At 35.8% G+C, this 12,139-nt stretch overlaps 1 protein-coding gene across 1 annotated transcript in view; it reads left to right on the top strand.

The window, feature by feature from the left end:
* SNTG1 (syntrophin gamma 1) overlaps positions 1 to 12,139 on the top strand; it is a 1,017,962-nt gene that overhangs the window by 924,872 nt on the left and 80,951 nt on the right. Inside the window, exon 18 of the mRNA XM_045990984.1 lies at positions 11,006 to 11,158. Within this exon, the coding sequence (XP_045846940.1) occupies positions 11,006 to 11,158 (153 nt within the window). The remainder of the gene's footprint in view (positions 1 to 11,005; positions 11,159 to 12,139) is intronic.

The raw sequence follows: 12,139 nt of genomic DNA, 5'->3' as shown, positions 1-12,139 counted from the left end.
GTTTCCCAAATGAATTACAGAAATAAAAATTATTTTGGACCAAAAAATATTTGCATGCTTTGTATTTATGTAAAATTAGAGTTATGAAGGTTATATGGTTGTAGTTTATTGATGTAGAAACATAAACTGATAACATGAACATTACAGGTCATATGGTCTTTAAATGCCAGAAGTAGAAAAAAATTATTTACAATGGGAGGGAGAGAGAGATGTTTTATTCTACATGTAAATGATGGCTCTAAGTTATACCACATTCAATTATTTTCATAACATCTGTTTTCCAACAATATTATGTATATTAAAACATTTCATTAAGACATATATGTATGTATATATGTATATATATGCAGTACTTTATAGTTTAAATTATGCATTACTATATATACTTACATATATCATGTATAATCTATTTTCTATTCAACAGAAATGTATAAAAATGATAATAGTGTTATTTTGTATGTGCAAAAGGAAATGTATTCTTAAAATATGTTTTGATGTTTGCACTATTATGTAGAATAATGCAAGAGGACCAAAAGCTACTCAGAATGATCCAGCAATGCTTATGGTTCTTCAAAGACTCTCATTTTAAAAAATATATTTATTTATTTTTAGAGAGTGATTGAGAGCAAGTAAGAGAAGGCATACAAGTTGGGGGAGGGGTAGAGTGAGGGAATCTTCAAGAAGACTCCCTGCTGAGTGTGGAGCCAGATGCAGAGCTCAATCTCACAATCCATGAGATTATGATCTGAGCCCAAACCGGGAGTCAATCACTTAACCAAGTTGGTCACTTAACCAAGACTGAGCCACCCAGGTACCCCCAAAGAGCCTCTTTTCTTAGCTGTTCCCAACCAATGGCTAATTTCATTGCTATAAATGCCATTTATATACCAATAAGTATGAATTCATGGAGAGCTCTCTCCTCCATTTATGGCCTTTTAGATGCCTCCAGATGGATGTCTAATAGGCATCTCAAACTTAAGTCCTCCCACTCTCCATATGCCCACCTCAGCTAATGGCCATTCTAACTTTGGCATTCTAGTTGCTTACTTCTAAGAACTTGGTATCATCCTGAAGTCTTTTTCTCCCATACCCTTATCTGGGTATACCCCTTATACCCCAAACTGCTATTATAACAGTGGCTCACCTTCGTCTCACCTGTGTTAATCTCAGCAGGGTTTGTCTGTTTTCCTGACTTACCTCATCTCCTATTAGCTTTCAACCTAGGCAGAGTAAAATCCAAGGATTTCATGACAAAAACAGAACATCGTAAGATCTCCTGCACACTTTGCTGAGCTATCCAACTGTCTACTCTAGTGGCTTGCTACTTTCTCCTAACCCTTCAGTGCTATGATGATGTTTTAGAGCTTGTTTCTCTCCTCCCCAAATATTTTAAATAGTGTATTCTTTTACTTTATGCCTCTCCTCAAATGCCATGTCCTTAGAGAGCCCTTTTCTTATCATTTTATATAAATGGCAATGCCCCCTGAGGTAACATTGTCACGTGCTTTTAACGGGCTTTATCAGTATCTGACACATTATGGTTAAGCATCTTTTTGTTTGCTATATGGTTAGTTTTTTTTTTTTTTAAAGATTTTATTTATTTATTTGACAGAGAGAGATCACAAGTAGGCAGAGAGGCAGGCAGAGAGTGTGAGAGGGAAGCAGGCTCCCTGCCGAGCAGAGAGCCCAACGCGGGACTCGATCCCAGGACCCTGAGATCATGACCTGAGCCGAAGGCAGCGGCTTAAACCACTGAGCCACCCAGGCGCCCCTATATGGTTAGTTTTATTCTCACTCAAAACAAATCTCCATGAGGCAGAGATGTTATCTGTTTTGTGCAGAGATATGTCTCCACACCGGAACAGTGCCCGGCATGTAACAGGCATGGAATACTTTTTTGATTGAATGTCAGCTAAATATCTATGGGCATTGGTATAGGACAAGAGTAAAACATGTTCTGAGACAGCAGTGTATATATGCAATATTGAACACTTCTCGAAAGGTTGGAAGTTATTTGTGTTGTTTAAAAGAAATGACAATAGACTTTTAAGAAAAGACAACATCTCATGATACTGGGCTATAAATAGCAGTCTGTTTTATCTTGAGCTGCTCTTTAGAAGACAACTCAGAAGCCAGGAGTAAGATTATATTATCTATACTCATGAGTATTAATTGATCGGTTTGGCCTCAAAACTTCCCCTTCATCTGACAGAATGTGCAGATTTAATTGAACACATTTTATGAGAGGTTTGCTAGTCCAAATAGCACTTCCCACAATGATCTGCACTTTTTACATCTCCCCAGACAGAACACTAATACCGTATACTAGGGGATATAAACAAAAATGTAATTTTAGGAGATGCAAGTAGTTCCCTTTATTTCTCATGTTGGTTAGATCCACTAGTCCATTCTGGCTACTTGTTGGCTTTTACTACTTGCAGGATTAGAAAAAGCTGGAGAGGTTGCTGTAGAAAGACACTATGATAATTAAATCCTAAAACATAGCACCTATGAGAAAAAGTAAAATAATTTACATCATTTGGTTTTGTAAAGGAAAAGCTGAGAGGTGACTTGATAATTGTCTTCAAGGATATAAAAGTTACTTTTAAAAAGTGGTGACCACCTGTTTTTAATCACATTTGAAGAAAGATTAAGAAAAAAGTATAATAAACTGCAGTATGAGGGATTCCATTTTTTAAAAAGAAATACCAAAGGGTGCATGGGTGGCTCAGTGGGTTAAAGTCTCTGACCTAAAGCTTAGGTCATGATTCCAGGGTCCTGGGATGGAGCCCCACATCGGGTTCTCTGTTCAGCAGGGAGCCTGCTTCCCCCTCTCTCTCTGCCTGCCTCTCTGCCTACTTGTGATCTTTGTCTGTCAAATAAATAAATAAAATCTTTAAAAAAAAAAGGATTACTTGAAGTTTAAAAAGATGATCTTTACGTACCAACTATTAAAGTCCAAGAATTGGGATTTTATTCTTTGAATATATTTTAAGGTGGGATTGTTTGGATTATTACTTGAAAGCAGGAACAAATGACCAGTCACAATTCCTTTTTATGACCCTAGGATATCCACATTTATATAACAAGTTATAATTTCCACCTCTTCCACACCCCTTTTTTCCCCAGAAAGCTTTTTATCCAGAAAACCATATCCTCTTCCAGTGGAAGCATGGATTTCTAAGCGCAGATCTGAGGATCTATTTAGTATGATATAATTATCCCAAGAAACAAAATATTCGAGTTGAAATCTGGAAGATGAATTTTATAACTATTGATTGAAATCATTAATTTCAATAGGTAATTTTGAAAGACGTCTCTTTTAATAATATTATAAGAAATTAACTGCATTATTTTCTGTATCTATTGCTTGTTTTTCTGTTTCTAGTAATTGTAATTTATGGTGGTAAAATTTCTACTAATTTCAATAACAGTGTCTTAGAGAAAATGCTGATACCAATCAAAGTAATAACGAAAAATGATTCAAGTATATTTAATAAGAAATCAAGAATGCAAATCAAACAAGAGGATTCAGTTTCCTTTGATAATTATATGCCCTTTATGTGCCATCCACTTTGTAAAAACATTATCATATAAAAAAAGTATTTTCCCTTTGAAGGTGCATAGCATTTTCCCACATGACTTAGCTGTATTTCCTGAAGCTCCTTTTTTTCCCCCTTCAAATAGGGCTTTGCTTCCCTAAATTTCATATAGCAAGCTAAATATAACACATATTTAGCCAAAGAAAGAGATTAAGCCCTGCAGTGTGTATAGATTTAAACAAGAGAATCCTCATAAATACTGTAAACTAAGGGGCATGTTGGAAGCACAGGAAGTTGCTGGGGTCAATGTATTTCCACCTGAAAGAGCCAGGAAAAACAACCTGGGTTTTGCTCTAAGATAACAGTTAATGTATTTGCAGCTGAGTCATGTAAATTCCAGTGACAAGATGGATGCTTGTCCTTTTAGACTACATGTCTGTTAGGTTCATGGTACATCCTACATGTATTTTATCTAAGCTACTTCCCCCATCCACATATGTTTTTGAATCCAAGAATTCTAATCTTAGAATTCTAATCTAATCAGAAAAATTGTGAAAACTGAGTATATTTTTTAAAACATATTTTACCTATACACCCTAGAATTATTTCCCAAACCCATCAGGCTGCTTGCTGCTTGAAAGCCAATATTTGAAAAACACTGGTTAGGAGGGAATTAGGTGTTTAAAGGAGAAATTCAGGGTAAGAGATTACATGCATGTTGATGAAAAGGGTGGGGAGACTTATGGAGTATGCACATTGAGCAAACCTTTGTGGAACATATATCCCATTCACTTTGAGGTGGAGACGTAACATCAGAGTAATGTGTTTTTGGATTAGTGTCATTGGGGTCAGGAGCCAACGGCCAAGAAGGAATTACTGAGACATCTTCGGTGCAGAAAAGTGGTTTCATGAAAGCGTGGGGACAGGACTGTGGGCAGAAAGAACTGCTGTTCCAGGATTGTGAGGAGCAACTGTTTATATACTTTGGGGTTAGGAGAAGTAAAGGCAAGGAAAGTTTCAAAAGGGTTTCCTTTGTCAAAGAAGACTCACAAGATATCAGAGGTGTTGCTATTGTCAAATCAAGGTTATTATTCCCTCTAGCAAGACATTAGCAATAAGACAGTTGGAATCTTCCTGAGGGAATATTATACTCTGCCTGCCTCAGGTATTTGTCAATGGGCTGCTTACAAGGATATTTCATTTAATCTACATTCTTCTGCCTTTGTTTCCCACTCAACAGCAAGGCAAAATTTAGCCCTAACATCAGGAGGTTGTCTAGGACAAAGAGAAGGCCCTGCGTTTGCTGCCAGAGACAGTATAAACCAGATGGGGTCTTGGGCTACTAAGAAATTCTCTGCTAAGGAATGCTGGGCTTTGCTTGTTCATAGACTAGAACCACATCAGTTGACCTGGAATCCAGACTTCTGCAGAGACAGATAGTGGGTTTGTTAGTGGGTTCTGAAAACACACAATAGCTGAGTAGGGGGAAACAAATCTCTGAAAAACAAGCTTTAAACTTTCTGGTAGTTTCAATTGCATTAACCCTGTGGGATAGGGCTTTAGACTCTGAATTTTCTGTATGTATACTTAGGTTATTTGACCTTTCCAAACCTTAATGTTCCCAAATATAAAATGGATAATGGGATGCCTAAAAGGATTTTTTAAATATACACAATATTTCTCAAGGGAAGATATTTTTCTTTTAAAGATTTTATTTATTTATTTAACAGAGATCACAAGTAGGCCGAGAGGCAGGTGGTGCGGGGAGGGGGGGGGGGAAGCAGGCTCACCCCTGAGCATGGAGCCCGATGCCAGGCTCGATCCCACGACACTGGGATCATGACCCGAGCCGAAGACAGAGGCTCCAACCCACTGAGCCACCCAGGCACCCCGGGAAGATTTTTTTTTTTTTAATATTTTATTTATTTGACAGAGAGAAATCACAAGGAGGCAGAGAGGCAGACAGAGAGAGAGAGGAGGAAGCAGGCTCCCTGCGGAGCAGAGAGCCCGATGCGGGGCTCGATCCCAGGACCCTGAGATTATGACCTGAGCCGAAGGCAGTGGCTTAATCCACTGAGCCACCCAGGCGCCCCCTGGGAAGATATTTTTTAACAGGAACAATACATGAATATCTGTAAGGATCAAGATGAAGTAACATTTAGGAAGCTGTTTTAAACCGGGTCCGAATTTACACACCCAAATGGGCACATACACATATAGCACACACACACACATATCTAGAGAATGGCAAAAGAGTGAAGTTTGCCCATATAATAAACAGTTGTGGTAAACATGTTTCCCTTTCCATGTGAATACTGGTAGTTAATTTTGTTAGAAAATGAAGCCTTCCTGATTGCCCTTATATATCCTACCTTCTAGCACACCGATATTACACTACATTACAGAGAAAGGTGTGTGTGTGTGTGTGCTAGAATGTACATAAGATTTGGAGTCTGATCTACTCCTGATTTTTAGTAAGAGTCACTATTAGTGATGGCTAATATTGTGACTATTAGTGAGTGATATTATGTGATATTGGTGATATTTTGGAGCACTAGTATGTGCTTATTACTTTCCTAAGTGATATACATATATCAACTTTAATCTTTAAGAACCTTGGGAAAGATACTATCATCCGCTTTTAAAAAATGCCTAAACTGATTCTAAGAGATGTGAAAAGAAGTTTTAAAATTGGCATTCATATTTAAGCTGAATGGCTTCCAAACTGATGGAATCTTAATCTCTAGGGCCAAAGAGGTTTTAAAGGTGGAGGAGGTTGAGCACTATGTCCTAGACCTAGTTCCCTCATCAGGGAAATGAGGATGATAGCCTATTCTGATGGATTATTATATAGATTAATTTATAGATTGTATTTGAAAGATATGCTTTCTTTTTTTTCTGAAATTTTTTATAATATCCATTTATATCAGGAATTTCAATAGCCTAAGAAGAACAAAGAGATTTAAAGCAACTAAATGAAATTCAAAAAAAAAGAATTAACATACTGCATAGAGCGCTCACTTTGTTTGATTTTATTTTTTAACATCTAACATCTAAAATACTATTATAATGACATTAAAAGTATCATTTTTTGTACAGGACTTGATGTAGATTTAATAAGTCCCTTTAGAGACTCACTCATTCTTGAAAGTCTAATTCAAAATTACTTGGCAAAATTTAATTTTGATGTATGTTTTTCCCTCTCAATTTTAGTTACTAAAATAGTTGCAAAAAATAGAAATTATTATTTGTAGCTAAAGAACCCTTACTGGGTCTCCTCTTCTTGTTTTATTAAAAATACACTTTTGTTTTTTTTTTAATTTTTGTTTGTTTTACATAATCATGCCTAATGATTGAACGATTCCCTTATTCACTGTAAGTCCAAGTAAAAGAAGCAATAGCAAACATAACAGTCAAAAACATATTAGTTAAGTCATGTTATTTATAAAGTAGCTTATATTTAATATAATAATGCAAAAATATTTATCCTTCATCTCCCTATTCTTTTTTTATTTGCATTTTCAAATCCACAAGTGTCATTAACTTGAGGGAAAAAATATTTATTATTAGAAAAATAATAAGTGTAATTGGAAAAGTGTGAAACAAGTGATTTGCCAGATTAGCAAATACTGGATGAAATAGGTGCAATGTCAAGGAGAGAAGAAACCATATAAATATATGTGGCGACTTTTCCATAGGGATAACTCACTGATTTTTGGCAGCATTTTCTACCTTTAATCTTACATGTTTAAAGTACAATAGAAAATTTATGGCTGGCTATGTCTATGTTCCAAATAATTATTCTAAACACATAGTTTTTTTTTTTTTTTTTTAGTAAAAAAAAAACACTTTGGTTTTACTATTGTCCTCTGAATACCTTGGAAAACGTATATATTAACAGCAAACATAGCTGTCGTATGTTGTTTCTTTGTAATATTGCTTTGTGAATCTGAGACAAATCCTAAGATTTGGATATTAGTCTGCAGAAAGTGCCCAGAAGACCTGAAATAAATCTAAAAAACTAGATGTTACTTCGGAAGGAGAAATGGAAAATGAGATCAATGCACAGAAATAGTGCTCACGATGTGTATAGCTGTTATTTTATTACCATTAATTAAGCAATACTTTCCAATGAGCAGAGATTACAGAGCTACTGTTCCTATTGGGACCAAACTGACACTCTGACTAAAGATAAAGTGTATGGAGAGCAAGTTAAGGAAGTAGAGATTTGGGAATGACATATATATTTATTTTATTAAATATCAACATGATATTGATATCAGAAACTATGCTAAAATGTATATGCATTATCTTAGCACATCCTAATAAATCCAAGAGTTGATATTTGAATCCAGACAGCATCTGAGGCTACAGCCTGTGTTCTTATCACTATAGCAGGTGCACTCCAGTAGACAGCATGAGGGAAAGACAGAGGAGTATGGATACTTTGGATGATTATTTTTAAAGCAGCTCTTTCAAATGCTTGAGCTATAATCGCTCTTCACTATGCTTCTAAAAAAGGATTCCAACATGTTACTCTTCCCAACTTCCTTCTGTAAAGCAGTGTACTCTGCCTCTTTCTTGCCTCAAAGGCTTCAAGGGGTTTTCATAGCACAGGCAGTAATTTGCATTTCTTAGCAGGAGCACCTGAGCCCATTGAGTCTTGTAGCTGATTGCTCTTGCATGAGTCTCTAAGTCCTTGATGATAAGGTGATCTATTCCTAGAACAAAATTTTCTCCTTTCCACTTTCAAGAATGATTTATTGCTCCTTATTTTGTTCCCTTAGCACTTTAGCCGTATACAACTGTCATGATGCTTTTTGTTATTTTTACATACTTGTCTCCCTCAGTAAACTGTAACGATTGAGTGCCTGGATACCCATTGCAGTTCTCATTTGAGTCAGTGCATGAGGAGTGCCCTATAAACAGCAAAAGACAATAACCACATGTGTTCATAGATGTCCAACTTATATTTTCAGAATTAAATAAAGGATTCTATCTCTGAGATCTTCAGTGCTTAGGTAATGTAATTGAAGATGCTGTCTTTTTTCCATTGGACATTCTTTCCTGCTTTGTCGAAGATTAGTTGACCATAGAGTTGAGGGTCGATTTCTGGGCTCTCTATTCTGTTCCACTGATCTATGTGTCTGTTTTTGTGCCAGTACCATGCTGTCTTGATGATGACAGCTTTGTAATAGAGCTTGAAGTCCGGAATTGTGATGCCACCAACTTTGGCTTTGTTCTTCAATATTCCTTTGGCTATTCGAGGTCTTTTCTGGTTCCATATAAATTTTAGGATTCTTTGTTCCATTTCTTTGAAAAAAATGGATGGTATTTTGATAGGGATTGCATTAAATGTGTAGATTGCTTTAGGTAGCATAGACATTTTAATTCAAGTTTTCAAAGAGTTTACTGCCAGGAAAAGAGAAAATCTTAAATGAAGATTATTTTAAGATTTAATGGCAATATGCAACTTAGGAGAAGGAAAAATACCAAAAGTTTTCTGGCTATTAATGGCATCGATTATTTTGTTACAATTTTATATTATAAGGAAAGTTAAGGCCCATTGAATAAACCATAAAACTGAAGGGGTTTCCAGAAATTCTGTAGTATTTAGTTACAATTTTTGTGTGCCGAGGTTATCAATTCAAATAAGTAATAGAGAAGTTGAAGTATTTACAACATAAATAGAGGATTTGCTATATATATATATATATAGCGGCTTGTCATTACACTTATGTTAAAGTTCAAAATTCATGATCTGTCCAGTGACTCATCTCCTTTCCCAGTGTTGGCTCTCAACAACCTCTCTCTTCTCTGTTCTCTGGATTTCTGGAATGTACCTGAGGCTTTTGCTTCAGGCCTCTACATATACCAGCCTCTCTGTCCGCCAAAGTTCTCTTCCTGGCCATTCAACCTTTAATCTTCCACTCATCTTTCAGCCATTGTTTGAAATTTATATCCTAGAGGACATTTCCCTAACTTGCACATATAATTTGATGTAAACTTCTGTTCTTTCTATAAAGGCACTTATACTGATTGTTCTTGATGTATTTACTTATATACTAATTTATTTAATGTCTGTCTTTGCCACTCCTCTAGACATCATATGCTCTAAATGATTAAAAATTACTTTATAATTGTTTACCATTGTACTGTATTTTTGAAGATAATATGTTTTCATTTTTCCCCTTGAAATAGTATAAGAAAATCATAAATACAAAGAGAATTTAGCTTTCTTTAAGCTTGTGAGTATCTCCTGGTAGCAGTTATCAAAGCTAAATTCTATAATCAGAAGAACTATTGCCATATATTCACTCTTCCTCTAGTATTTTAAGAATAGAAATTTTTAAAAAAAGAAAATTGAATTTACTAGTAAAATAGTGATTATTTTGAAAACAGTTGCCAAAGTAGAGAATTCTTCTAACATTTTGGGTGCTTAATGATGATACCTTTATGTAACTCCATATAAGAAACGGAGACACCAGTTACTAACTATTCTTTGACCATTTTCAGTTCAATCCACATGTAATTCAAAGGCTATATCTGACTTATTGCCTGGGATTACCAAATTTCATCAATTCTTAACTGTATTTTCTTTGAACATCTCTGAAATTGAAATACACATAGATGTGTGAACATATTTGAAAACTTCTAGTAAGACCAAGAAATTGCCATGTGAAAGTCTTTTTGACTCAATAAAATACAGTCACATAAGTAAGGTAAATACGTATCTTTTAAAAACAACTTTTTTAGATAACCTAGACTCATTTTTTTTCATTTCTCTTATAAATGAATACTGTCATGATGCTTTAAGGGTTAAAGAAATCAACTCAATAGGAAATATCATGCTTATTAAACTTTATAAAATTTGCAAACATATTAATAAGTATTACTTAACTTCATCGTGACAGCTCTGTAAGGGAAAAGGGAGATCGTTTGTGTCATCCCTTCACACAGTAAAAACTGAATCTCATGTGTAAAGTACTTTTTGGTAGCTACATTGCTAGTAAGCATAGAAGCCAAAATCCTCACTTCTGTTTCATGAGGATGATACAGAAAAGAAATGCATTCGTTATGGAATTTGGGATGTGGAATTTAGGCTGCTATGACCATTTTTTTAAAGATTTTATTTATTTATTTGACAGAGATCACAAGTAGGGAGAGAGGCAGGCATAGAGAGAGAGAGAGGAGGAAGCAGGCTCCCTGCCAAGCAGAGAGCCCAATGCGGGGCTCGATCCCAGGACCCTAGGATCATGACCTGAGCCAAAGGCAGAGGCTTTAACCCACTGAGCCACCCAGGCGCCCCTGCTATGACCATTTTTAATGAAGACTTAGTTGTATCATAATCTTTATGATAGTGGTATCTCCACCATGAATTTAGTCAACATTGGTTCAAGGTATGGCCATGTTAGCAATATGATTGATGTATGCCAGCCTGTGTAACTCCAGGTTTTCATCAGGACAGTGACCTGTTGGACCGGCGGAAACACTGCTTCACAGTGCAATCTGAGTCTGGGGAGGATCTCTACTTCTCCGTGGAATTAGAGTCTGACCTCGCCCAGTGGGAGAGAGCCTTCCAAACAGCAACCTTTCTGGAGGTGGAACGGATACAGGTGAGAGTCTGTAAAATTTTAGGATCTGTGACTCCTAAAAATGCATGACTGCTCCCTAGAATTTAAATCTTAAATAGAAAATGCTATGATTTTAATTAATGTACAAAGTAATTTCCTGTTCTCCAGTCATGAACAGCCATCTTTTAACGTGAATGGCTTCATTCTTTCACTGTGGTTTTTCTAGAAATAATTCCCTTCAGCTCTACCCTTCAAAATCATACATGTAATTTGAGACTTTTTTCAGAGATCATATCATCACCAAGATTTTCCTGATTTTCAGTCTTTCCTGCCCATTATTACCACGATTGCCACAACTATCTGTTCAAACTCATCCCACTTGTGAGCATCAATAGCACTTCTTTCATCTGTTTTCTTAGGTCAGCTAACACTGTCTTGTATTGGAGTGATATGTGCTTGTCATTCCCCATACTGAGTTATAGCTTGCTTGGGATCATTTTATTCATTTACCAGCTGAAGTACAATGCATTTGCCCTGCTTATTTATTAAGCTTTATTTCTTAAATGTAAAGTTAAATGTAGGTCAAACTTCATAGACTCTTCAGCCTCTCCAATTCATGGGACCATGGAATAGATAAAGTTCCCAAACATTGCTTCTGTGGCTGATGTCTGTCTGATAGAGACCGATGGCAAAATTGAGCAGTTGTGATGCACTTGCCATATATAAATGGATTTGTAGAGCCAGGATCTAAATGTGATTATTGATTATTGATGAATTATTGATTATTGATTATTGATGAATTAGTTCCATTTGTAATTCCGAACTTAATGAGATAAATTTTAATGTTCTGTACTGAAGACGTTTTCATCTGATATAGTCTTTTAAATTACAGTAATTAAGAATAGCAAACAATTGTGTCTAAATTAGTGGGTATGAGATAGCCTTGAAAATTTCTTAATATTGACAGTAGTTTTAGTAAGGTAGATGGGTGGATACAAGCATGGAAGATACCCATGCATTAAA

The sequence above is a fragment of the Meles meles genome, chromosome 1, assembly GCF_922984935.1.
Source record: "Meles meles chromosome 1, mMelMel3.1 paternal haplotype, whole genome shotgun sequence".
NCBI classification, from domain to species: Eukaryota; Metazoa; Chordata; class Mammalia; order Carnivora; family Mustelidae; genus Meles; species Meles meles.
The sequence above is the reverse complement of the archived record's forward strand: the minus strand, read 5'-3'. Positions and strand labels throughout refer to the sequence as shown.